The 27,436-nt window shown below is 30.7% G+C and overlaps 1 protein-coding gene across 1 annotated transcript in view; it reads left to right on the top strand.

The window, feature by feature from the left end:
- LOC145243383 (serine/threonine-protein kinase 3-like) overlaps positions 1-27,436 on the top strand; it is a 116,691-nt gene that overhangs the window by 8,172 nt on the left and 81,083 nt on the right. Inside the window, exon 2 of the mRNA XM_080106217.1 lies at positions 17,250-17,291. Coding sequence (XP_079962343.1) covers positions 17,250-17,291 — 42 coding nt within the window. The remainder of the gene's footprint in view (positions 1-17,249; positions 17,292-27,436) is intronic.

Here is a 27,436-nt window from a genome sequence, read left to right as displayed (position 1 = left end):
TAACTTAAATTTAAATGCGATATTCGTTTTCAGCATACAAATGAAACAAAATCTAGTTAATGTGGAAAGTTCCTTATCACCTGAACTTTAATCTCTACAAGCAAATCCTTTTGCCATCTCCAAATTCCTTTTATTTACCATTAAGACAAAATAATTATCCTATTTCGTGCAAAGAAAAAAGAAACGCATTTTGCGTTAAATAATAAAAAAAATCATCTGTATATCAAACAAAAAAAGAAAAATTGAATCTACTAAAACACAAGAAATTAACACATCTGGTAATGACGCATTTTAACTCCTTTGAGCCATTAGTCTGTGACACTTAATAGGAAATAGACGGTCGCATCCACGATAAAAGGTCCATGAAGTTTTGTTTGCTTCATTTCGATATTGTCTTTAAATATGATAAATAAGAATATCTGTATTTTTTTTTTAATATATAACTGGGCTTATTTACTTTCACAAATGTTTTAATGAGCTTATGTTTTTTTTTTTCTTACGCACACATATTTTCCTAAAACCTTGATGGAGGGGAGACTAAAACTTGCTATGGTTTCAAATGATCTTAAATAACAGCAAGAGGAGACTTGATTCCAAATATTTCTCTGTATTCATGCACTTATTGATCCGTGCTGAAATAATGTTATTATTTAAAAAGCCATTCTTAACATGGGGAGGGTGTTTTGTACCTATTCTGTACTTTAACCTTACAATTGAATAAAAAAAAAAACTTTAATTAAACTAGGAAATACGATTTAAAAAATAGTGCAGATCAATAAGTGCATTAGCACCTATTTCTCATATGTCATATCTTCTCTCTTTTGAAAATAGGGTACGATCATGAATATCTCTAGTATCAAATAATCCTTATAACACTGAAATTTACTTTATGTATGAAAACCAAATAGGGAAGATATAACAAATATTTGGAATTAAGTTCTGAGGAAATATAAGATATTTTATAAATTACTATATATATATATATATATATATATATAATATATATTGGTGTATCGGACATATCAGCTAACATAAAAATAACAAACTTCCTGGACGTCACGTTAAACTTAGATAAAAACACATATGAACCATACTTAAAAGATAACGCTACTCCAATTTACTTAAACCCTAAGTCCAACCACCCACCATCAATTATAAAACACATTCCTAACTCGATCGTAAGTAGACTCAGTAATAACTCAAGCGATGAAAATGCATTTAACAGGTCAACCAATATCTACGAAACAGCCCTAAAAAATAGTGGATACAAAAATATCGATATCAAATATAAGCAACAAAACACCAACAACTATAATAAAATTAAAAATAGAAGAAAAAGAACTATAATTTGGTATACGGCCCCATACAATCAAATGTAAAAAACAAAACTTGCCAAGAAATTTCTAGATCTTATTGAAAAACACTTTCCCGCAACCAACCCCTTACACAAAATCTTCAATAAAAATACCTTGAAGTTATCTTACAGTTGTTGCGAAAATTTAGAGATAATTAAAGCACATAATAACAAAATACTAAATGAAAACAATGTAAACAACAACAAAATAAACAATAAAAAAAGTAGACACCATGACAGAAATAAAACCAACACTAGCAGAAATAATAATAATAATGATAACAATAATAATAATAATAACAAACCAACCCCCGGACGAGAACAACCATACCATAAATAAAAATACTAATAACGAACAAGATAAATGCAATTGTAGACACCGCACACTTTGCCCAGTCCAAAATAAATGTCTAACAAAAAGTGTAGTTTATCAAGCAACAATATTTGCGAAAGAAAACCCGAATAACAAGAAATATTACATAGGCATGACTTCCTTAGATTTCAAAACCCGATACTATGACCACAAAAGTACATTCAAAAATAAAAAAACACTGTATAAAAACAACACTAGCGAATAAATACTGGGAACTCAAAGAAAGCGGACATTCGCCAGTAGTCGAATGGAAAATAATGAGACAAGCTACCACGTGCAGACATTTAGACGACCCATGTAAATTATGCCTCCATGAAAAATTTGCTATCCTGTACTTTAAAGAACCTCAAAATCTATTAAACTGTAGGTGGGAAATAGCAAACAACTGTGTTCACAAAATAAAAAATACAAAATAGCTTTAAAACTAACAATAACAATAGAAAACAAACAAATAAGTAAATTAAATAAACATGAATATACATAAACGATCACACATATAGGTATATATATATGTATATATATGTGCATGTATGTGTGTGTGTGTGTGTACACATAGGTATATTTATATATATATATATATATATAAAAAAAAGGAAGGAAAAGATCTACCTTAAACCACTAACCTAGTTCTAAAACAGATCCTTTGTTCGATAAAATGCATGCCCATTGGCTGATAGGAGGGGGCGCGGTGGATACTAGAAAGCTGATTGGCTAACTAGAAATCCTCAAAATATATAAAAACAAGAAGCAACCACAAAATTCGCGCATAAGCCTGACGAATCCTATAGTGGATGAAACGCAGAATATTCAGTGTAGCTTAATCGCCATATATATTTTATAAATTACTAATATATATATATATATATATATATATATATATATATATATATATATATATATATATATATATATATACCCAAAATCTCTGCCCTAGATGGAGGGGACACTAAAACTTTCAACTGATCTGAAATAACAGTAAGGGGAGACATGATTCCAAATATTTCTCATGTCATATCTCCCCTCTTTTGGAAATATGGTATGATTATGAATATCTCCAGTATCAAATAATCCTTATACACTATAAATTTACTTTATGTATGAAAACGAAAGAGGGGAGATATAACATATGAGAAATATTTGGAACCAAGTCTCCCCTTGCTGTTATTTCAAATCATTTGAAACCATAGCAAGTTTTAGTCTCTCCCCTTCATCAAGGCTAGATATTTTAGGGAAATATGAATATAGTTATACTGGTATTTAAATTGAATATTGAAATGCTATCTTTGGTTCTCTAGAACGAAACTACATGAAAATGTGCAGGCTTTTTGAAGATTATAATACTAATCTATGGTTAAAATTTTGACAATTGGTAAAAAATGAACTTAAATTTCCAAACTAATAAAATATGCTCAATTTTGCATACCCAAATGTATATATAGTGTCCTAACAAGCCTGCTTTGGGGTGAATTTTGCTTAGGGTTTTTTTTTTTTTTTTTGTATAGTTGTCTCCCCTCTGTCTTTGCCAGACCACTAATTGGGTGGGAGTTACTTATGCAGAATACAGACCGTGCTGAAACGTTTAGAAATAAAACATCTATTCTTAACACTTAACAGGATAAGGAGAGAGCGTTTTATAACTAATCTGTACTTTCACCTAACAATTTAATAAACAAAGATACCATAAAGCTTGAATTTAATATGAAAATCCAATTTTAAAAAAATAGCACATCCCGTATTCTGCACAAGTACTTAAATCTTTTTTTATTATTCAGCTTTATAATTTGATCTCGTTTTTTATCTTTGTAAAAAAGTTTGAGAGGGCAACATTAATGCACTTTTTATTTGTCACAACGAAACCTTAATATTCGCAACTTTAAAAATTGAAAGTGTAGTATCTGTTCTTTCAGATGCTGCTGCACTTCAATTTCTTGTTTTCTCAGTGGAGGAGAAATCCTTCACGACTGAGACAATTTAAAATTTTTGTTCCTTTTCTCCACGTTAAAAAACGACCCTGCTGTCTAACTGTCCCGTGGGGAGGCATTGTAAATAGGAACTTTAAAAATTGAAACTCCTCCAACATGAACCTTGCAATCAAAGAAAAAAAAATCGTTTTTGATTGTAATTATTAAACAAAATAACAAAATAAAACTTAGTTTTTATTTATTTTTTTGCTTAAACTTTTCCGACTCCAAACTAGTTATTTTTTTTTTTTTTTTACAAGTTAAACCGCTATTAATTGTTTCTTCAATTACAGGATTAGGGTTCATTTGTGCTGAGTTGAAGGTGTTAACTTATTAGAAACGCAAATATTTGAGTTTTACCTTCAAAACTTCAGTTTAAGTTGGAGTTTTCCATGCTTCAACATTATTTTGTGTTTTTAAAAAAAAACACACACACACAAAGCAAACTTGTGTCGGCCACTTAATCCAGGTTTGGGCATGGCATAGCTGATTCATAGTCGATGAATTTACCAACTTTAAATATTTCTTAAAAAATGTATGTATCCTTAGAAATTTTATGGTAATTTTGAAGCCTTTAAAACTAAAGAAACTTTTTTTTTAACTTTTTTAATTAAAATTAATCTTTAAATATTTTTCGTCCGAGGAATTATTTTCTAACACTTTATTCAATTTCAATCAATAAGTATTAAGCTGTTAAGATTTCATTTTTCAATTGTTTAATTTTAGTTCATCGTTGCTTTCAATTTACAAAAGAAAAAAAAATCCCCATACTAAATCAGATTCCCGTTTTTTTTTCTCTGTCGCTCAAAGCCGTTGTAGAGGCATTTTTTGTGTCATTTACACAGTTGTAATACATGTAAATATACAGAAAATTTATTAAGAACAAAATGATTCTTTTTTCACCGTGTTTAATCTCGAAAAAAAGAAATGAAAAATCCTAAACTCCATGTGAAATATACGATGCGGCATTTCTAAGACAAACGTAATGTTTTATTTATAGAAAATCGTGTAATCTACCCCCCCCCTCATCATGCTGGAGGGTCAGAGTACTATTCATGACTAGGGCTTGGACAACAGTATATTCTTTTCATTGTTTTGACTCTTTAGTGTGTATCCATTAATATCTTATCGTTTTATATAGTGGTACTGATGTGGTTCTCGGTTAATTGTGTCGGATATACACTCGAGAGTCAAAACAATAAGAATATTCTGTTGTCATAGCCCTATTCATGACGTTGGTACCGAATGGCAAAAATAGCCAAAACAAACATGTATGTCCAAATAACTCGCCTTACAATAATAGTTTTTATTTACAAATTATTCGAACTATTCATATTATTTACTTTATTTTGAATCTTTTTCTCTAACCATTTTACGTATTGGACAGTAGTAATTAGTTATGGTAGTCCTTCCAGGCAGTAACTAGTAATCAAGAAGTTTTCGACTTCGATGTTCTAATTATCTTTTTCGATATATTGAAAGTAAGTATGAAAACTGGATACGAAGTTTAAGAAAAAAAAAAAATAAATAAATAAATTGAAAATAAGTCAACAAATTTAATAATTGTTAAAAAAAAATGTTTTTATTTAAAAGCTAAAATATTTAAAATTGGTAAATTTACCACGAAATCAACTCTGTTGTATTCAAACCTTATCATATGTGGTCATTAAACTAGTACTACTGTTGTGGTGTGCCTCCCTTTCTTATCGGTAAAATAGCAAATTGTATAATGAATCATTGGCAATGGGTACTGTTCCAGCATGCCCCTCCCCACTCAATTGATTTTCTGTGAAACAAAGCGTACCAACTCATAAGTGTATATCTGTGTAGTACAGAAGACCCAGAACAACGTCGATACATATATAAATAAATATTACGCTTTTTTTTTTTTTTTTTTTTTTTTTTTTTTGATTTGGTTTTGATGGGGTTCTCTTCCTCTAACCTTGTACATAGTATGAAAAAAAAAAAAATCTTCCGACCTCTTACAAGGATCGATTTAAGTTCAAAGAAAAATGTGGCATTAAAATTATCTTCTTGAACCCTTTAAAAATGAGAGCAATAAAACAATTTAAAAATATTTTGCTTTGGAATTTAAAAAAAATTATCAGTTTTTATATTTCTAAAAACAAGTTATTAACGTTAAATCTGACAAAGTTAATAATAAACAAAAAGCTTTAAAATCAAATTTATTTTAACAAAAATTTTTTTTTTTTTTTTTTTTTAACATTCTCAAGTACAAGAAGTTTTGCACTTAAGAACATTTGATCGGTGTCAATCTTGGTGATTGGAGTTTTGCGTTTTGGAAACAAGGCCAGCCAGCACATACACACATGTAGCAAATACATTTTCAGGTGTCTGTTTTAAAGAAACAAAATGAATTTTTTTTTCATCTTTCTACATTACTTATGGCATTTTCTTAAAGGTACTGTGACAAACATGGACACCACAGCATTTTGTTGTTTAAATCCTTCCTTATATAATAATCCGCATTGTGTATATATTTATATATTATTTGTAATCACCTTATGGAAGAAAAAGTGGGAAATTTTTCGAACACTGAATTCAACTTGGATGAGCGAGAAACTGTAACCCTAACTTAAATAAGTCAATTTTTATCAATTTCTTTTAGCGATTCATTTATTTATTTTACATTTATACATAATATTAAATACATATTATTTTTATTTAAATCATATTTTTCATTATTTTAAAATAATTATGTAGAATATCTATTTCAAAACCGATTTATGATAGTGAGACGTGAAAGTATAATAAATGTTGGTTTACCATGAACTAGACATACCAAACAAATATGGTTTTATTGAAAGTCGTTTTTGATAGATTTTGTGTCAATTTGTATGTATTTATCTTTTTGCAAATCGCATTCGATATATTTGGCTGTTGAGTAGAAATGATACTGGTTGAATGAGCTTATAGTTAATAAAAATGTATCTGAATTTTTTTTATCATCAAATCTCAACAAGAATAGCAAGAGTCTTGAACCAACAAAAGCAGGCTGAGTCAGTGACGGTATCAGTTTTGTTTCTGAATTTTTTAGATGAGGATAATTCGTATTTGGATTATTTGGACTACTGTTCATATCTTGTGTGTGTGTGTTTATTTCACAATGTTTCTGTTGATGTAACCTTCTGATCTTATTCGGGTGTATCTTATCAAACTCAAGAATCTGTATGAAATTTCAAATGGAACCCTTTATTTAATCTACAGGGGTAGCATGTGCTTGTTCGGTCAGCTTTGACTGGGTAGAAGTCCTAAGTAATTCACAATTTTATTTGAGTGTTGCCCACACTAATGATTGAATCTCTAAACCTCCAGAAGAATGTAACTTACAATTGAATTTTACCAATACTTTACCCGTTACGTCATAAGTCCTTCCCGAGTTTGACCCCGGCCACAGAGATAAAGCTTTGGTTTGACAGGATACACCTGAAGAAGTTTAGAAGTTACATCGACTGAGATGTTGTGAAACTAACATTCAAGGTGAGAATAGTTCTCTGAATAATCTAAACAATACAAAGTACTAATCTTGTTAGACTTTTTGTCCATACCCAAGAATCAGACTTCCATGCAATATCCAATCTGTGAGGCGTACGTGGCTACAGGCTTATTTAGGTGATGGCGATGTGGTTGTATTCTCCAGTCTTTTGTTTGGTCCCCCAACAAAAGGAAGGTGAACCTGTAAATTCACCCATGTCTGTTCATCCGTCTGCACTTTTCTCAATAAACTACACCTTGGAATTTTTTGAAATTTTGCAACAAACATTAAACATGAGTAAAAAAAAAAAAAAAAAAAAGTAACAGAACGGATTTTACGGGAAAACTCTGCCCCCCCCTCCCCCGGTGTACCTTTTGGGTTAAAATGGCTAAAATTGACGCTTTTGTGCTTATTAAAAAAAAAAAATTGATGCCTTGAATTTTCATAAAACTTTCTGAAAAGTTGTAACTAACTGATTTCTATATAATTTTGTTTGTCTATACTTTACAATAACTCTTGGGTGTGCCCCAGGGTCTCTTTTAGGGCTAATAAAAACACTCCATTTTTGGGACTATTTTACCATATTTGTCCAAAATTTTCTATGTATGTCTATTTAGCAGTTTTGCATGGTGCTGAACTCAAATTTAAATATGTTAAGGTTTTGGGGACTTTTGGGGCTAAATGGGGGCGGGGGAAATGCTGAACCCTGCATGCTTCACTTGTTTTTTGTCTCCTTGATCTCTTGGATCAGTTAATTTCTTTTCACATGTGGACAATCTACTCTAGATTAACATTGTAGGACATGTTTTTCCCCAAAGTATCATGGTTATCAATATTAAAACATCTGAGGTCTTGTTTACAAAGAATCAAAGCTATGTACAATCGATTTTTCTTCAACCAGTTGACAGTTTTGTATAGAAAAGACAATTTAGAATTTGTCTATGAAACAAATTTATGGATAATATTTTATGAAACTTAATGTGAGATTTTCCCCATATTTTTTTTCTTCGGTAATCTATATTAATATGAGAAATGTATTTGCTAACTTTTAGTCTTAGAAATAGGAACATGAAATTTGATAGGATCAGTCCTCTGCCTATGCAAATTACCTAACATGGTTCATATTTATCTTTTTTTTTTTTTTTTTTTTTTTATAAGTATGTGATCAAATCTATTGTAATTCATACCCTTATACCTTTGGGAGATAATATCTACATTTTAAAAGCATATTACCCATAGCAATGTGTGAAATGGTTTAATTTTCATATCCATTTTTTTTTTTATTATTACATTTTTAATATTTCATTATGATATTCGGTTTAACTTTCGTTTTACATACTGGCATGTACTGAATAACTTTTAGAAATTTCTACATCCGCTGATCAGAACTCTCATCCATTATTTTAACACGACCATATCAACAAAGTCTCCTGTTCTGCACACATCTCCCTATGTTGTTCAGATTTCTCAGATCTAAACCAACCATCCTCAATAACTTCACCATCCAAATATACTTTCTCCACGTCTGAATTCTCATCCATCTCTGTTACATTACACTTCTTGTACACAAACTGATCATCTTTCAACCTATCTGTAATTGGTCTCCCAACAAAGGAGAGATTATCTGTTCATCCATTCATTTGTTTGCACTTTTCTCACTAATCGCGTCTTGGATTTAAAAAAAAGGTGAAAGTAAGTTTTTCACTTGTGGAGGGGAGACCCCATGTGCTCAGCTTGTTTCACTACATGTCTTGTAATTTCACTACATTTCTACCTATATTGCTTATAGGGACTTCAAGAGATTGAGTTGCAGAGAACTTTCCTGTTACTAAGGACTTTCGAGTTCTACAACCACTGATCATTACTGATCTTGGCAATATTGAAATAAAATCTTATTAAAATCATAAAAACAGAAGCAAATTTTAAAAATGGTATGACATAAAGAAATAGCAGAGATCTTCAAAAAATATTAAAACAAATTAGAAAAAAAAATTTTTTTTTGATTGTATCCAACCACAGTTGCGATAGCTGTGCATATCAAACCCAGTTGCGATAGATGAATATTAGCTTCCCCTAAATATGTAACCAAACTTACCCTTAAGAGGCAAGTTTAAATACAGTTGTATTTCAACAACGAGATATACTATTATTTAGATAATTAGATGCTTAGAGTAAATACAAAAAATATTTCTTGGCATTTTTTTTTTTTTTTTTTTTTTAAATCCTTTTTATCGTTTCTTTGAGTGCAGTTGTCAGGTGCAGGCTGGGATGGAGATAATCATCTGGATAATTATTTGCCTCTTAACAAAAAAAGTCATGTGAAAGAAGCAATTAGAAAGTATCGGATTTCAAATATTTGTTTGTCTTTCTTTCAACGAATAACCCTTATCTCATGTATACATAACCATTAGTAAATGAAAATATACTTAAGTCTTAATTATCAGAAAGTTTAATGATAAAATTATCTAATGCTTTAGTTTTTATTGCATTTTAATGAAATTCAATAGACAGCACTTAATATTTTGTTTTGATTAAAACAAAAAGTAAACAAATAATATTAACTAGTAAAACAAATTTCAAAGCTAATATTGATATATTATTTATTAATATTTATTAAAATCTACATTTCCTATATGTATAAAACTAAATACAGAACTTTGCTTCATGTGCAATTCAAAATTTTGTCAAGACAATTTATGACTGACTTCAAGTAACTATTATTTAAAAAAAAAAAAAAAAAAAAAGGTTGTTTTCTCTATTCATAGGGTTTTATAACTTTAGTGATCTATTGGGGTCCAGCATTTCAACAATCACAAAGCCAGAAGTAGAGCCTTGTCCGTTTAAGAATACCGTATGGAAGTGGCTAAGTCATTTTTTGTATTTCTTTTATGAAAAATGTGACCCGTCTCTTCTCTAGAAGGATGGATTAGATTTTCAATTAGAAGAAGGCAAATAAGAATAACACGAATCTTTCTCTGTTTATTCTGCATTGCATCTGGTCATTTTATTCTCATGTGATTTGAGTTTGTGTAATGCTGAATCAAAAAGAAGTGTGTTTGGGGATTGAGTATTAAACTCTTCATGGTAAAAAAAAAAATGATGAAAAGAAATTTATGGAATATAAGTTAACGCACAAATGAAAACACTTACACACACATGTATATTTGTCCATTTCACTTTTTCTCAGAAACTACTGGACTGATCTGGATGAAATTTTATATGGATATGGTGCAGAAAACTAAGTATTAGGATATCTGTTTGATGCACGGATAGGTATTATTTAATGCTAAAAAGAGCATAAATTTAATCATATTCAACCATCAACTTAGCATAATGCACTAATTTTAGGTCAACAGGCTATAACTTTTGCCCATTTTTTAATGGGCTAAAAAGTCTAGTGTGTGTATGATGAAAAAAATATTACTATTTTGTTTTGACTTGATTTATCTTAACAGTATTTTTTATTTGTTTAATTTTGATATCATTTTTTTGTGATTCTTAAACTAAAACATCTTTATTCTTCTGCAATTTTAAATTGCAGTAAACAAATACATGTTACAACGTAGAATGCATTTTTTTATTTGAAAATATTCTGTACTAAAATGTGAAAAAATTTCAGTTTTATTTTCTATTTTAATGAAAAAAAAAATTTAAATGTTCAACATATTTCTGTTCACTATTTTATCTTATTAAACAAGTTTAGTGTGCAAAAATGAGTAAAAATAGTGAGATTCTCTTCAGTTTCAACTTTTAATAATTCATTTAATTAATGAATTTCTTTTTGTATTTGAATAACATTTTGATGTAAACAAAACTCAATCTTTTCTCTTTTTAAAATGTCTAATTCTCTTTCTTGCGTTATTAATAACTTTCTTTTTTCAAGTAATTTCAAATTAGATTACTATTTTTAGCGATGGGCGATTTATTTCTTAATGATGGTGATATTATGTGTGTTCATATAAAAACAGTCCCATCCTAAAGAAAAATTGCCACTCGTCAATGCAATAAAACCCTATATAAACTCTATAATGGGTTTATATAGGGTATTAAATTTTTAAGTTGTCTTTCATAAAGTAATCTCAGTTTAAAACTTTAATGAATGCCATTATTGTCCTAGTTTCACATGTATATGCAACAATAGAAACTATCAATGTATACTTGTAGTAAATTTGGTGGTCCTTCCTGTTCTATAGCTTTTCGTTTATCCATCAAATGCAGTAGTTATCATTCCTGTTTTTCTGGTGGTTAGTGAAAACCCTAATTTAGAGTTGTGGAGTCTCCCCTTAATTGCTATTATTCTCAGATCTCTTCTGACTTTGACTACTAATATCCATCATCATGTTGTTTAAATAGGATCTGTCCTAAATATGGCATGAAACGACATCCAGACATATACATTTACATCATATGTTAATAACTAACCAGTCATGATGAATAATTAATATTTGAAGATATTAAGAACTTGATGGATAACATTTTTAAACAAATCAAAATGAAAATTTTGCATTAAATAATGAAAAAAAAAAAGGGTGACATGCCATGAAACTGGGCTAACAAAATTATTAATGATCACACAATGAAACTTTAATATAAAATGAAATTCTTTTTCTTGATTAAATCTAAACTCATTATAGTCTGAAATTGGCCATTAACATACTTCCACATTCCTTTCTTCCTACCAAACCATCCCACTCTGCATACAGGAACTAGTGCATCTTTCTTTAGTTTTACTAAATACATTTTTTTTTTTTACTTCTCAAGTGGCTAAAGTGAAAATTTTTTTTTTGTTTCCTTTGTTTCATTTTGTATATACCAGAATAGATCTGTTATTCATAACTCAGATTATTAATACATTTGACAACAGGTGTGTGTGTGGCGGGTCAGTCTGTAGATTTATGAGTGTTTTCTTAATTTTAATGTTTTAAACAAATTTTGGGAGTTGCATTTTCTTCAGCTTATTTAGCTGAAAGTGAACAATTTTTGCAGATTTTGGGATTCAACACCCCTGCTTCATGCGTTTCTCAATAATAGTATTCAAGTATAATTGAATACATGTTCTACAACCCATTAGTGACTATATAGACATTGTTTGCTTCTTACGGTTAGGGTTGACAATTTTTTTCATGGGTCTTTCTGTCTGGCAGGTAAATAGAAAAGGGTGTTTTGAAAAATTGATGACATAACTTTGAGATAATATTTTGTATGTCTATATATGTCTATATGTCCGGAAATGCTTGGTTTCTGAATTATAGGTCAATGAAACATAATGCTCAACATTTTTTTTTATTGTAAACATCTAACACATACAATATGTGTATGATGGTGATTTCTACATATGGGATAGATAAACACTATCGTTGTGTTAGGATCACAGGTAAAATAAGCCTGGACATGGTGTTGCCGCAGACACCAACAAAACCATGAAAAAAATAAATAAAATGATACCAAACAAATATAAAAGCTATGGTGCTTGGAAGAAAGATCTGAACGTTATTATTTACGAGGTTATAGGCCAAGTCTCGCAGCTATACAAAAGAATAGTGCGGACAAGGGTCTGGTAGATTCTGACTTTGGTGTTCAGCCTTATTTCTTTTCGAAGCCAGGCCTATGATCAAAGTCAACAGAAGATGATGATTGCTGATGCGGTTGAGAATGTCTTTCTCCCCCTTGATCTGTTATGGGGATGATAGAATCAAGATATTTGAACCGATTGACCTCTTCAAGGATTTCCATATTGCGAATCTGTGTATTTCATTTGGAAAAAAGGCCTACTGTCAGTAATTTTGTCTTATTGGCATTTATTTTCATGCTTATCTTTGATGTGTATGATTGTATCTTGTCAATAACCGATTGAATGTCAGCAAACCTTTCACCCAAAATAGCAATATCAGAGTAGTCGAGTTTCGATATTTGTAGGCAGTTACTGTTACATACACCATTAAAGTTGGCCAGAGCATTTGATATAATCCAGTTGATAATGTAATTGAAGAGGGTAGGTGAGAGAACGCATCTTTGTTAAACATCAGAGTGTCAGAATCATGACTGCTGACCATACACACAAACTTTAGTGTGAGTGGAGAGGTAGGCTTATATATATATATAATCAATGTTACAGGATTAATAATTTGCATATTGCTTTATTATTACTTTTTAATGCAATGATTAGTTCCGTTTTTTTGCTTTTGTTTTATTTACAAATAGTTTTCTTATAGATAAAAGCATTCTAGGCGAAAAAAGTCAATTTTACTACTAGGGGTTGCAATTCTTGATTTCTTATATTTTTCTCGGCAAGATTGGGACAAAGGCACCACCACCGAGAGACATGCTCATGAATGTATTCTTTTAGAAACAACCTCAGCGTCAACACCTGTGTACTGTAAGCAAACACTCTTCATATATGAACACATTTTGCTTTCCTTACAAACAGAACATTCATCCTATCCTTCATATATGAACTCTCTTCCTTACTAACAGAACATTTAACATGACGTGAACTTTCTAACCTTTAGTTTTCGTGCATACTCATGGATGTATTCCTTTACTAACATGCTTTTCTCTCATATCTTCCTTTTTATTTACACAGTAATGAAGACGGCTCAATAAAGTTGTTTTAAATTTTAGAATGAGACTTTATTCATTTGTAAGTCTGTCATACTTAAGTTGTATATTTTTTTTAAATTTTCTGTCCAGCTTAAGATGATTTGAGTTATTAATAATGTTGCATCCTTTTCTCTCCTATTTTTTTTTTTTTTTCATTTTAACAAAGATGAAGATGGCCCAATAAAGTTTTTAAATTTAGAATAAGACTTTGTCGACTAATTTTATAGTTCAGCCTCCGTGGCCACCACAACCACCACTATAGTTTCATTAGTATTTGATATATTCCTTTGGCAATTTATCTATCTGCTAAATAATAACCTGTTTTAAACTAATACTATAAAATTAATTGTAGACAATGTTATTGTTTCAGCATTAAATGACCCCAAACTGCATTGCTATATCATGTAATATGCCATAACACTGTTGAATTAAAAGAATTGATATGACATAAATTAAATTTGAAAAAAAAAACAAAAAAAAACTGAACCAAACCAGAAGTCATATGTAATTAAATTAACCTTTATCTGATCATTTCATTCATTTTTTTTTTCCCAACAAAATCTTTTTATTTTTAAAGTTTACAGACCTGATAAGCACATACGAACATTGTAGATCTCTCGTTTCACGCTGACCAGATAATATTTCACTGTTTACAAATTAATTTAATGTTTTTCTTAATCTTCCTTTTTCTGCCGTTACTTTCTCCACTTATCGATTAGATAGACAACGTTATTGATTCTGATGGAATTCACTCGTTTATGCAAATGTTTGTTTTTTTAAATCCTATCATTATTTTCTTGATAGTGCATTAATTTATCTGTCATTTCTATCTGCATTTAAAACTTAATAGGAGAAACTAAGTGAAAAAGCATAAAAATATTTTTTTGTGTTTTATAGAAATCGATATGTTAATAGTTCAAGTTTCATTAATGATTTAAATTTTCCTTCAATTTCATCTGGGATCACGAGGAGCAATTTTCTGTTAGGTTCATGAAATAACTGAAGTATATTAAATCCATTTGCTGTTTTACAGCTGCAGAATTTATTTTTATCTAAAAAGCATTGAACCTGTTAATTTTTTAAATTATACTTAAATCTGAAATTTCTTTTTTCACAAAAGATTTTGCACATGTTCATTATTTTTATTTTACATGAGATTTAACTTCCAATAATGACAATAACAATTGACCTTTTACTGGTGAAATTAAATTTAAACATATTGTTTTCCACACGTTCATGTAGGATTTGATTTTATTGAAATAACTTGCAATTATGACAGTAAAATATTGACTCTTTTCAGTTGCAATTTCGCCAGTACAAAATCGGCTGTTACTGTTTAGACACTGCCCCCCTTGAGTACGTATTTGTATGTGTGTGGTCATTCCAAAAGTAAGATCTGTTTTTTAACTAAAAAAACTAAAATGTTGAACTACGAACGACCTTTTGTGCTTCAGAATTTATCTTTCTACATAGTCACCACCATTCTCAATGCACTTTTGCCAGCGATGACCGATGCTGCTATCATAAAAGTCCAGAGTATGCTTTGTCACTTGCATCTGTCTCCACTCTGAAATCAACAAACCCATCTCCTATGCTGACATTAACTGCATCAACTTTGTAAATGTTCAACAGGTGCCAATGAATGTTGATTGGTTGCAGTTTTTTCTGCATGGAGGAATTCAATGATGCATCTCTGCTTCTGACACATGCCGATGACAGGGGTTGCTTTCTTAGTCTCAAACTGCCAATATCTGCAACAGAGATATGAAGCTTTCAGATCATGAATGCATTAGTTCAGATCATAACAATGCATTTTGCAATCCCCTCTGATCCATTCGGGCAGAATAAAAAAAAAATAGGAGGCATTTACATTTTTAGAGAATTGTAATGTTGAATGTATTAATCAACATCGGTCAATCTGAAACCATACAGCTGACGGCTGACATATGGTAGTCATTTTTCCAAAGATTGTCCCCCCCCCCCCCGCTCCTTTAAAAAAAAAAAAAAAAACCTTAATGATTTAGCAATACAATATGCATGTCTTGGATTCAGTTTATTTATTTTCATTAACATTCTCTCATTGTATTTATATGAACACCATTGATATGTGACACCAAATCATATGGTGCCATGGTGTGATATTTTATGAATTATGCTTTAATGATTGCTTTTTATGATATCACTTTTTCGTTGAGGTAACTTACCTTTTGGGCCATCCTGTGATTTGAATAGCACTACTCGTAACCAAATTTCAAAACATTTCTATTTTTACTTATAAAATTTTAAAAATAAAAATTGGTAACTTTTATATTTTCAAACACATTTACGTACATTAATGCCAATAGGTTTTTAATGTAAAGAGTCCTTAATACATGCAAGTAGCGATGTGATTGAATTTCCTTAATTGGAATGTTATAAACTATACAGCACTGAACTTATTTTTTACAAAGGGGAATGATATAATTTTGAAAACAAATTTAGTTATTTGGATTATTTAAATTGACTGAACAAACTTTTTTGTTTTATTTTTAACCTTACTGGGTCATAAAATACGCTTAAATATATTTTAATTCATGCAGATTTCGTATTGATTATTACAGTCAATTCACCATTGAATATTATATTGTAGCTAATATATAGTTGTGATTTCAAAAGATGAAAAAAAATGACGGATGCCATCAGTAAGAATCAAAACCAAAACATTTAGCACTTCAGCCGCATTTTCTACCGATGTAACTATTGACAGAAAGATTTAAAATGAAACCATTTCAAGCTATGAATGAATTTGCACACGTGCAAAAGTAATAGAAATAAGTCGGCAAGTTGAAATGAACATTTTGCATTTCAACTTGCCAACATCTTTCAGCATGCATTATTCATCCATCCAAACAAAGATTTTACTCATTATAAACGATTCTTGATATATGATTACTATTTCCTGTTCATTTCAGTGCTATGTGACCAGTAGTTTAAGAGTTTATTGATTAAATATTTACACGAGCACACACACACATGCAATCTGTTTTATTTATATAGATTTTAAAAAAATAAAGTTTTGCTTCATCACAATTCAATTATTTTTTATTCTTTTTGACTTATGACAATTTATTTTTTTAATTGACAGTATATGTTCAAACTCGATCAGCTGCATTATAAAATTAAAGTTTCTTTTCAAAGAAATTTCATGAGAATTGAGAAGCATCATTAGGACACAGTTTACTGTGCTCTTTTGTGTATCTGGGATGCAGAATCTCTAGAAGAAATGTATATATATATTTTCTTTAATGATTAAACATATAAACTAATATTTTGAGAAATGATGTCATTTTTTTTTTTTTTATTCTAAAAATATATTTAAATAGTATTTGAATGACCTGTGCAATTATTATGAATTGTTTTTTGTTTTTTTAATAAGATGTTGCATTCAGTTTTTCGCTTTTCTTTTATTGCTCTTTCTATTTTCAGAGACAACAAAATCGACAACCGGTATGAGGAACAAAAATTTAGGTAAATAAACATTATCTTCAGTTTTTTTTTTTTTTTAGGAAATTGTTCAGAATTTTTTATCTATATATCTATAAAAGTGAAAATGTCTGTGTATGTCTGTGTGTGTACACTTCCCTACTAAATAACTCTGTCAATTTTCGGTCTACAGACTTGAGATTTGACATAAGGGGTATTGAGATTTGGGAAAATATTTTTAATTGGTTTTCGGCCAGAAATTTGGCTTTCAAGGGGTCAAAGTTCAACGATTTGACCTTTGAGAACTCTACCAAACTCCTCCGCCATTTTTGGGTCTCAACACTTGAAATTTTAGGTATAGGTTACTTGGGCATGGATCTAACTTTATAATTTGATTTGAACCCAAAACAAATGTTAAGGGGTCATTATTGGGGTTAAAGTTTTTTTTAAAAAAATTGACCTCTGCGGTCTCTACCAACTTTTCTCTATGGTAGTTAAGTAGAAAGGTATTATCGTATATATTCACACTTTTTAATATATACATATGCACATAAAGTTATGAACCATACATAGGGCCTGATCAAAGCTGGGCGGAACTGATAGTATTAAAAAAACAGAAAGAAAAAAATCTGTCTGTGTGTGTAACAAAGAAAATACCATATACCAAAAATCACATAAATTGATCAAGTAGTTTTATTTTTATTTTTTTGCAAAGGAGTCACCACTTATCAAGGCTCAGAGGCCACTCGAGAGTAAGGGTTAATGAGTGTATGTCAGTCAATGAGACAATATCGTAGTAATTGCTAGTAGTGGAAATTCTGTAAATTGGATTATTTAAAGGGATAGCCCATCAAGAACTTGTTGAAGACAAAGACGATCATATTGTAGTCAGCTGGAAAGCAGAGAAACAGAAGAGTTCCACAGGTGTACAGTTCTAAGAAAGCTTTGTTCATGGAATCTACGTTTAAGTTTAGGCAGTGGGGGTAATTATTGATAGTGGGTTTAGCTAGATGAGTGTTTTTCGTGAAAGTTTGGTAAAGGGGGATCATAGATTGAAGCTCAGATGAGCACTTGCCATGGAAGTAAAGCAGAGACAGGCTTGCAAGTCTCTTATGTGGGGAAGAGAAAAGGACATTCGTTTGTGCACAGATTAATAGGAATTAGAATTTAGTGTAGAAATAAGCACAAATTCAACATATTTGATCATCAATTTGACATGAAGCATTCATTCTAAATCAACTGGCTATAACTTTTGCCCATTTTTTGAGCTTAAAAGTCTGGTTTTGATTTATTTGCTTTTTTACCAAAACTTGCTCAGTCCATGACAATCAATAATTGAACAAATCAGAAATAGATATTGATGTTGCTTATTCTACCGATGTAAAAAAAAAAAAAAAAAAAAAATTCTTACGTAGCTTTTTATCTTGTATATTTAGATTTAAAAAAATCTAAAATAAAATCTTTTGAATTATGAAAGTATGTTACAATAGTTAAAATTTTTTGCTTTTTTTCACCCCAAACTAGGTACAGTGCCACTGACGTGAGGGGCTACTATTTATGACCAAATTTGTAGGGATACTATATTGGAAGTTGAACATTGATGTCTGTTCACATTACACTTGAACTTCTGAATGCCAGTACAGTCAGGGAAGCAGGGACCCGAGAAAGCATTCCAAAATCTAGCAGCTCAAGGGAAGAAACTCTCAACCATGTAGGGATAGGATTTTTCTGCTTGTTAGATTAGTCGGGGGGTATTTACATCAAGTTCTTTGAGATTATCAGCACGTCCCAATGAAAATACTTGTAAAACAGGTACAGAGATGCAACATTTCAGCGAAGGGACAGAGATTGGAGTTTGGTTGATAGTGCAGGACCTATTAGGTTAGTGACTTGTTTTTGAACCCTATCTAAAAGTGAAAGACTAGTGGCAGATATGGCAACAGTACTCCATGTATGAGCGAACTGTGGTCTTGTAGGAGTACAGGATACTCTCAGATGTGATTAATTTCTAGTACTGTAGAAAGAGAGATCCCACTTTCTTCAGAGCAGCCTTGGCAATGTCCTCGACGTAATTGTTTCCAATTCATGTTACCTGTGAATGTTAAGCCAAGGAGTTTGAACGAAGAGCTTGATTAACCATGGCTATCAGTAATTGAGAAGGTTTCTTGTAATTATTAAAGAAAATAAATTTAGTCTAAGCAGCATTGCATGTTACTATCCATTTTTATTTTTTTACCCCATTCAACTAGATTGGAGGTCTTACGCTAAGATTTCAACTGGATATGTGTTCATTCGTTTTTCCTTTTGTGTCTGCTATAGTGTGTGGTGTCGTCAGCAAATATACCCATCTCAGAGACGATTTTATCAGGGAGGTAATATGAGGAATAATAAAGGTTCAAAGACCGACCCATGTGGCACATCCATACTTATATCAATCTATTTTGACGTGTGACTATGGAGGACAACTTGGATTTTTCTCTTTAAAAAATGTTTAGTTTTGACTCTTTTAAAATCTTATCACAACTCGGTCTGGCAATTAGTAATTGAACAGATTAGAAATAAAGATATTGATGTTGATTCTACCAAAGTAAAAAAACAGACAATATTCTATGTAACCTTTTTGTTTCTGAATATTTAGATTTAAAAAATCTAAAATGACAATCAAAATCTTTTAAATTATGCAAATCTGCCACAATTCAAAAGTTATGAGAATATAAATCCACCAAATTAGGGGTTTTAAGAATTTTTTTTGTCTCAAAATTAATTGAAATCGACACCATTTGACAATAAATTCAATAATTTCTTTGCTGGTTCTTCATTTTGTGACCATATTGATGAAATTTGTCATTCTGATGTAATATTGATTTATGCATCGCTATAATGTAAGCTATTATTTGGAAATTAAGATGTACAAATTTCAAGAGTCTTTTTTCCCCAAAAAAACTTTACTGCAGGATGGTACATCATGGTTTCATGGAAAAATATTGCATTGTCTAAGTGGGAAACTTGAGAATTATAAAAACTAATGCAAAATCAGATTCCTTGCATTCCTCTTATGCATTAATATAACCCTTGGAAAATTCATGGATCCACAATATAGTAATGTATTTTTTATCAGAGTATTTAGTCGTGGGGTTGCTCTCAAGACTAATTTTTGGCAGAAATTGGTATGAATAAGTTTCAAGATGATGATCCTTGTCATTGAACAGATTTGTTTAAAATGATTTTTAGTTTGCTACAACATGATGCATTCAGTCTCCAATCATGTCCTGCTACCAGAGCACTAGAGATGGTTGGGGGTTGGGGGTGGGGGCATTGCACAGGTGATACACATGTACGAGTACTAATGGGAATTTCTACAGCTTATTATTTGGTAGTACTCCTCTACCCCACCTGACCTCCTAGTAACATGGTTTTAGACTAAATATCTTTTCTGAAACCTCTTTTCTCAGCCCTTCTAGCTCGTACCAGAGGAACCCTCATGGCCTTCGTCTACTATACCCTATCCCATACTGTATATGTTAATGGTACAAAGGTTTGTAAAATCACCTAGCCATATTGCTAGTCAGTAAGAATGACTAGTATAAAATTTAGCAAACAATAAGACTACCTGAAAACATCAATCATATTTAATCTTATTTTTCATTCTTAAGTTTTTTTGGATGAAATGATGAAAAAAAAAAAAAGAAAGAAAAGAATAACAAGACATCAATTAACAAAGAAAAATGGTAAAATTGAACCGAAATAAAAAATAATTTGAAAGATTTATTTTAAGCTTGAATGAAACACAATTGTTTGTATAAATAAGTACAATTACATTGTTACAAATTTATTACATTTGGAAGTTTTGTCAAAATTTAGAAAACAAAAATAATTTGGCAAAACTTAAAACTCTTGCTGTGGAAATATTCACTAGTATGCTATTAATCTTAATTATAAATTAAGACGTGTGAATATTTCTGTAGTAATAGATTTGCTAATTTGAAATAATTAAAAAAAAAAAAGGGTGAAGGCTTCACTACTTTTCTTAATAACATCATACATTTTTTTTCTTCTTGCATGCAAAAATCTAAAAAATGTTAGCGTTTTGGGAAATACACATTTGTTGAAAAATAAAAATTTCTAACAATAACTTCCTTAATAGTAAAGTTCATTTCACAAAAAAAAAAAAAAAAAAGAAAATACATACTTATTTCTGCTATTCTAACTTCGCTTAAAATATAAAATTACTCAAACAATAACAAATACACTTGGGGATAAAATGTCTTCATAATCATTGTTACTTAAAGGTCATTGTTGCAATTAAGTTCACTTTATTAGAATATAAAGCTGGTGCTGCTTCATTTTTTTGTGACGGATATGAGCTTCAGATTTATATCACCATGCATACAAATTATATACACCGTAAGCTGAGGTGACTCTGGGCCGCTTGGAGTGACTTTGAGCCATTAAAAAAATAATATAATAATGCATAAATAATATATGATCGTTGAATTTTTAAACATAATTTCTTGGTCCTATTATGATTTTATAATTTTATAGACACATTGTGGTGCAGCAGCAAATATTTAATGCGGAGTTATCTATGCATTATTATTTTTAGTTTTATTAATGGCTCAGTCATCCCAGCTTGTGGTAGAATACACAATTATTTTAGGTACATGGATTCATTTTTACCTTGGTAGGAATACATTTGCATGTCTTGGCATTAATTTTGGGATGAATAATATTTCCCACCATGTGGGATGTTTAGAGATATTATACACCCATCTTCTCCACAAAATGCACATATCCGTTGTCTTCAACATTTAATGCACCACAAACATTGGGAAATGCAGTGTGAAGCCGCATTTGAGAAAGCGTTTTCCTTTTACAAACTTTATATGGTAATTTTTTTCAGCATCAGTTAAAAGGAACGTATGATTCCTAATAGAAAACATCAACTCCTTACTAAAGAAATACTGAGGCAAGTTTTCTGAAGGAGGCTACGGATATTTAGTTTTTTTATAGTAAGACAATTGATGCCTGTTTCCTCAACAGGAGATCCTATGGAACTTCTATCCACAAAATAAAGTCATCCAATTTTTTCACTTGAAAAAATTGGACATTGATTGTTGCATGTGGTTGCTTAAATTGTTCTTATGACAGATTATATTTTATTTCTGTCATCAATATTTATTTTACAAATATTTTGCACTCTGTGCATCGCTGTGATCAGTAATGATCAGATCAACAAGAGACAATATTGTATTAAACCATATAACTATCTTGGCATTTATATGTTAGATCTTAAATTGATCACAAGATGAAGGCTTTAAAGTTGTCAACTTCTTGAACGCATCTTTGTAAACCATTTCCCCATCAATCTTAACCATACAATCATATGATGAGGCTCTTGTGGTGATTAATGCAGATCAATTACATGCATGTTCATCTTTTCATTTCTTGTGACCAATTATGTTTTGCTAAGCTTACACAAACCAGCCTTTGATTACACTTCTTCAGTCACTCTGATTTTTTCAGTGCATTGATTTCAAAATCAGCATCAATCTCAATCACACCTCTGTAAAATTCTAGTAGTCAACTTCTCCAGTCATATATTATTTAATTGGAATTCATTGAGATGAGTATTATTTATTAATTTTTATTTATTATGGACTATTATCTTCATCTTTTCTTAGTTGCTTTCACATTTCGGCCAACTTTTCCTCTGGCCTTCGTCAGGTGGTAACCGCGACGGATAGGAACTCTGAATCTCCTTACTGCATTCACTGCATTCCATAGTTGTTGTCATCTCACCCTGTTGTTGAGACAATGACTACAGAAGGCAGTAATTGCAGTGAATGCAGTCAAGAGATTCAGAGTTCCTATCTGTCGCGGTTACCACCTGACGAAGACCAGAGGAAAAGTTGGCCGAAATGTTGTGAAAACAACTAAGAAAAGATGAGGATAATAGTCCGCAATAAATAAAAATTTTCCAGTCATTTATTAAATTCACGTTCTTGGTAACAAGATTATCAGTTAAATCTTTAAAGTTTGAAAATAGTTCAATGTAAAATATTTGGATGCTCATTCTTGATGCATTCAGGATGCTGAATTAGAATATGTGTCACATTAGGACAATAAAACAAGATCCTTTGCATCAAAGGTATTATGCTTATACATTAAGTGAAAATTACCCAAAAAATCGTTCAAGTGTATTTGTTTCATTAAGGACAAGATACAAGAACCACGACACAGAATAGTTTCTTCTCTTTGTATCCCTTCTGCCAAAATAGGGTATCATGTACTTCTCTTTTTTGGATGATTTACATTTACATGTTTTTATCCATTCTTTTATTTTTTAAATTATTGCCCATGATGAAAATGATTAATATCCTTGGGTGTGGTCAAACGGAACTTCATGTCAACCCAGGCAATGCCAGGTATCCATGCTATTGTGTATATATATATATATATATATATATATATATATATACATACAGTGGTTCCAAAAAGAAAGTCTGCACTTGTAATTTTTTCAAAAACTGCAAATTTAAGCTAAATTGAATGTAACTGTTTAAACAAACTATACTTCATTTGATTCGCCTTTTATTCATCTGTAATTTTACCTGTTCATATTTGACTTTTAATTGAAGTATCCTAGTGTTAACGTCAATTTAAAAAAATCACCTCAAATCGAGAAGGCAAAAAGAAACTACACACAATGGAAAATTGTTATTTAAATGTAACTTTAGAACATTAATACAACACAAATACAACAGGAATACAATGAACTAATATTTAGTAGCATAGTCCTTCTGCAATTTGAAATCCTGCAATCTTTTGGGCATTCCTTGAATTAGTCTGTGGCAATACTCTGGTGAAAGGGCATCCCACTTCTCTTTAATTTTGGTCCAAAGTTCTTCCAGATTTGAAATTTTAAGGTCTCAATTCAGGCATTTTTTTTTTTTTTTTTTTTTTTTTTTTGTTCCAATTTAGAGTGATCCTTTTTTATATATATATATATATATATATATATATATATATCTCGTATATATATTTTTTTGGTAAATCCTCTCCCACTAAAAACTAATCTTGTGTCTAACTTTACTATCTTGTGAGAAAAGTAAATCAGGACTTTATCTTTTTACATTATTCTTTTTATATTTTTTAATTTCAAATAAAAAATAAAAATACCAAAACTAGTTTAAGTAATCTGGAAAAAATTGACATAAGAAAGGACAAAATTTTGTTTGCATCTAAATTTTATCAAAATAACCTCCAAAAATAAGTTATCACGAGTTGAAATTGAAGAGAATTTGGCTATATTTACTTATTTTCATATTTGAAACTCGTTGGTTTGTTATAATACCTAACATCGTTCAAAAACCATAACTTTATTTATTGGCATTATCTATCTAATGTGATACTGATTACAATTCAATGCTGCTTTCCCCCCCCCCACCTATTATAACGATTTGTTCTTATTTACTTGCCTCCCCATAAGGAAAGTTAAAAATAAGGCTGGTTTATATAATGTAGAGGAAAATCCAGCTCGCTCCAAAAAAGAGACACTCTGGATTGGGGGAGGGGGGGGGGTAAAATTACCTCGGTTTATAAAGATCTCTGTAGTGCCAAAACAAATCATTTTCCGCCTTGCCAAAAGGTCAAGATTTTTTTATTTATTTTTTTTTACCTCAAAATATGCCTCAGTTTTCAATATCACTTCTTTATTGGAGTTAAAAAAATTTTCCCTAAAGCAATCTTTTGAAGTCTGCAATCTACTAGTAGTGTAGTCTCTTTGAGGGAAGCAGATCTAAAAAAAAAAAAAAATGAAATGGGGTGGAAGCAATTCGAAGTGCAATTTATGTAGTTTTGCAATATACTTGTGACACGGTGCATAATCTTGGTGAACTAGCACAATTCAATTCCTTTCTTCAAATACATTAATAATATATATATTTGCTATTCATGGTTCTTCCATTCTTAAGATAATTGCTGGACAAAATACCTTTTTGTATCCCAAAATATCGAGGCCAAAACCTGATGTTTGCATCTTTGGTTGCTTTGAACGTTTTCATCTGCTGCTGTGTACACAACTGATTGTTAATTGAACTGTGGAGTGAAGTGGTGGATCTGTTTCACTCAGATTGATGCAAAAACTCCATTTTGTTGCATTGAAAGTTGCAAACAACACTTTGAATCGCCTGTGCATTGTTGTTTTAAATCGACAAATGTAACACCCACTTTAAATTTAACAAATATTCATCCAAAATGGTCAATACATTGCCTTCTGATAACTTCCTTTACCGTCTTGGCAACTTTAATTTATGATCAGCCAAAAGAGTTTATGGACATTTTTGGTAGTATCCCGGGCAACTGTTGAATTTGGGCAACATGATCATTCAACATGATTTGAAACTATGACTGTTTCAAGTCAGCATATCAGGTCGTAATTGGTTATGGTGAAGCAGTTTGAATAAGTTATCAAGCTATTGTTTTGCTTGAACAGTATTTTTTCCCATCAGAAAGCAATGCTTTACCAACATAGAATTTAGATTTTCCCATTGCTTTGAAAATTTACGACAGTAGTTAGTTTTACTTTAATAACTGCAAATTTGTAAACTAATAATCCGATTGGATTCAAATTTGTCGAAATTCGTATACAATTGGATAAATAATTTAAAAATTTCTAAGTTGAAGGTTAGTACTTTATAAAAATCATATGGATTTTTTTTTTTTTTTCATTAGTGGCATCATCTATATGTAAGGCCTGGGATTTAATGAGTTATGTTTTGTACATAATATAGGTTCAATCTATTGGGACACGTGCTTCTACTGTTTGTTTTACTTAATTAAATATTGATTTATTTGAGCAGCAATTACACCTGATGTTTTCTTTTGTATCCTTTGGTTCGATTAAAATGTGTCCATGACAATTATATTCTCATCATGAAATTATTTACTAGAGTTAAAAAAAAAAAAAAAATTTTTTTTAAAAGAATGGCTTTTTTTTTTTTTTAATCTTTAAAAATCAATATTATTTGGAAGCTCTTAAGCCCTTTCAAGGCTAAATTTATTTCTAAAAAAAAATCAGGAATTTTAGAATTCCTCATATTCAGTTTTTGAACCAATGATATAAGTTAACATTTTGTGCTCCATCTTTTATTTGGGATTGATGAGATTATATGCAAGAAGCAGACTCTTTTAATGCATCCACACATCTATGAGATGCTTTGTTCGTCGGTGACGCTTTAGATTGAAATAGCATTTTTATGACTAAACATACAAATGGAATGAACGCATCTCACTTTAGTTGCGTCCAAACATCTTGATAAGAGACTGCCTGTTGGTGGTGATTAAGTTTGAAATAACATCCATTGACCATGTACTTTCATTTTCTCTCCACAAAAAAATAATTCCTTATTTTGTACTGCTAGAAAACGTTTAGATCTTAAGAAATGAAACTTCATGATAATTGTTTAGGTAGCCTCTATTTATATAGAATATATCTATTTATAGTTCATACTTGTACTAAGTAGCCCTCTGTTTGTGTATATTATATGCTATTTCAATACACTCTCACTCCACCTCCTTTTCACAATCCAAGGACTCATGTAAAAGCTACTTTATTTTTTTTCTTTAAAACTCGCCCACTCAAGATGCGTAGGAATAAACCGCCGGCATCATGAATATGTTAATGAGTGGAATATGAAATTGGAAGATAAATTGATGTAAATAGGATTGGATAAATATGACTGGATGACCTGTTGTAACCAAAGGTGAGGAATCTGATGAAAAACATCCAATTTGTGATTCCAAAATTCTTATTTACTTGCCTCTTTATAAGGACAGAATTAGGTACATTATATAATAGACAGAATTAGGGTTTTTTTTGGGGGGTTTTTTTTTTTAATGCTTAGAAAATCCAACACTCCAGAATAGACACTCTAGATGGGGACAGAAATAAAAATTGCCTCAATCTAGAAGGCTTTCTCCTTGTGATTCTGTAGTCAGTTCCTAGCAAACCCTATTCTCGGAATCAGTTGTAAAAGAAAATGACTTTCCACTTCTGGTTAATAATCTATTGTACAGCACACCGGTTCTTGTTAGATCACCAAAGTTAAGTAACATTGAGCCTGATCAGCACCGGATGGGTTACAGTTTGGAAATGCCAGGCACTGTACGTAGGAGGACCTCAAAACCTC

The sequence above is a fragment of the Euprymna scolopes genome, chromosome 22, assembly GCF_053919585.1.
Source record: "Euprymna scolopes isolate OS-2025 chromosome 22, ASM5391958v1, whole genome shotgun sequence".
NCBI classification, from domain to species: domain Eukaryota; kingdom Metazoa; phylum Mollusca; class Cephalopoda; order Sepiida; family Sepiolidae; genus Euprymna; species Euprymna scolopes.
The sequence above is the reverse complement of the archived record's forward strand: the minus strand, read 5'-3'. Positions and strand labels throughout refer to the sequence as shown.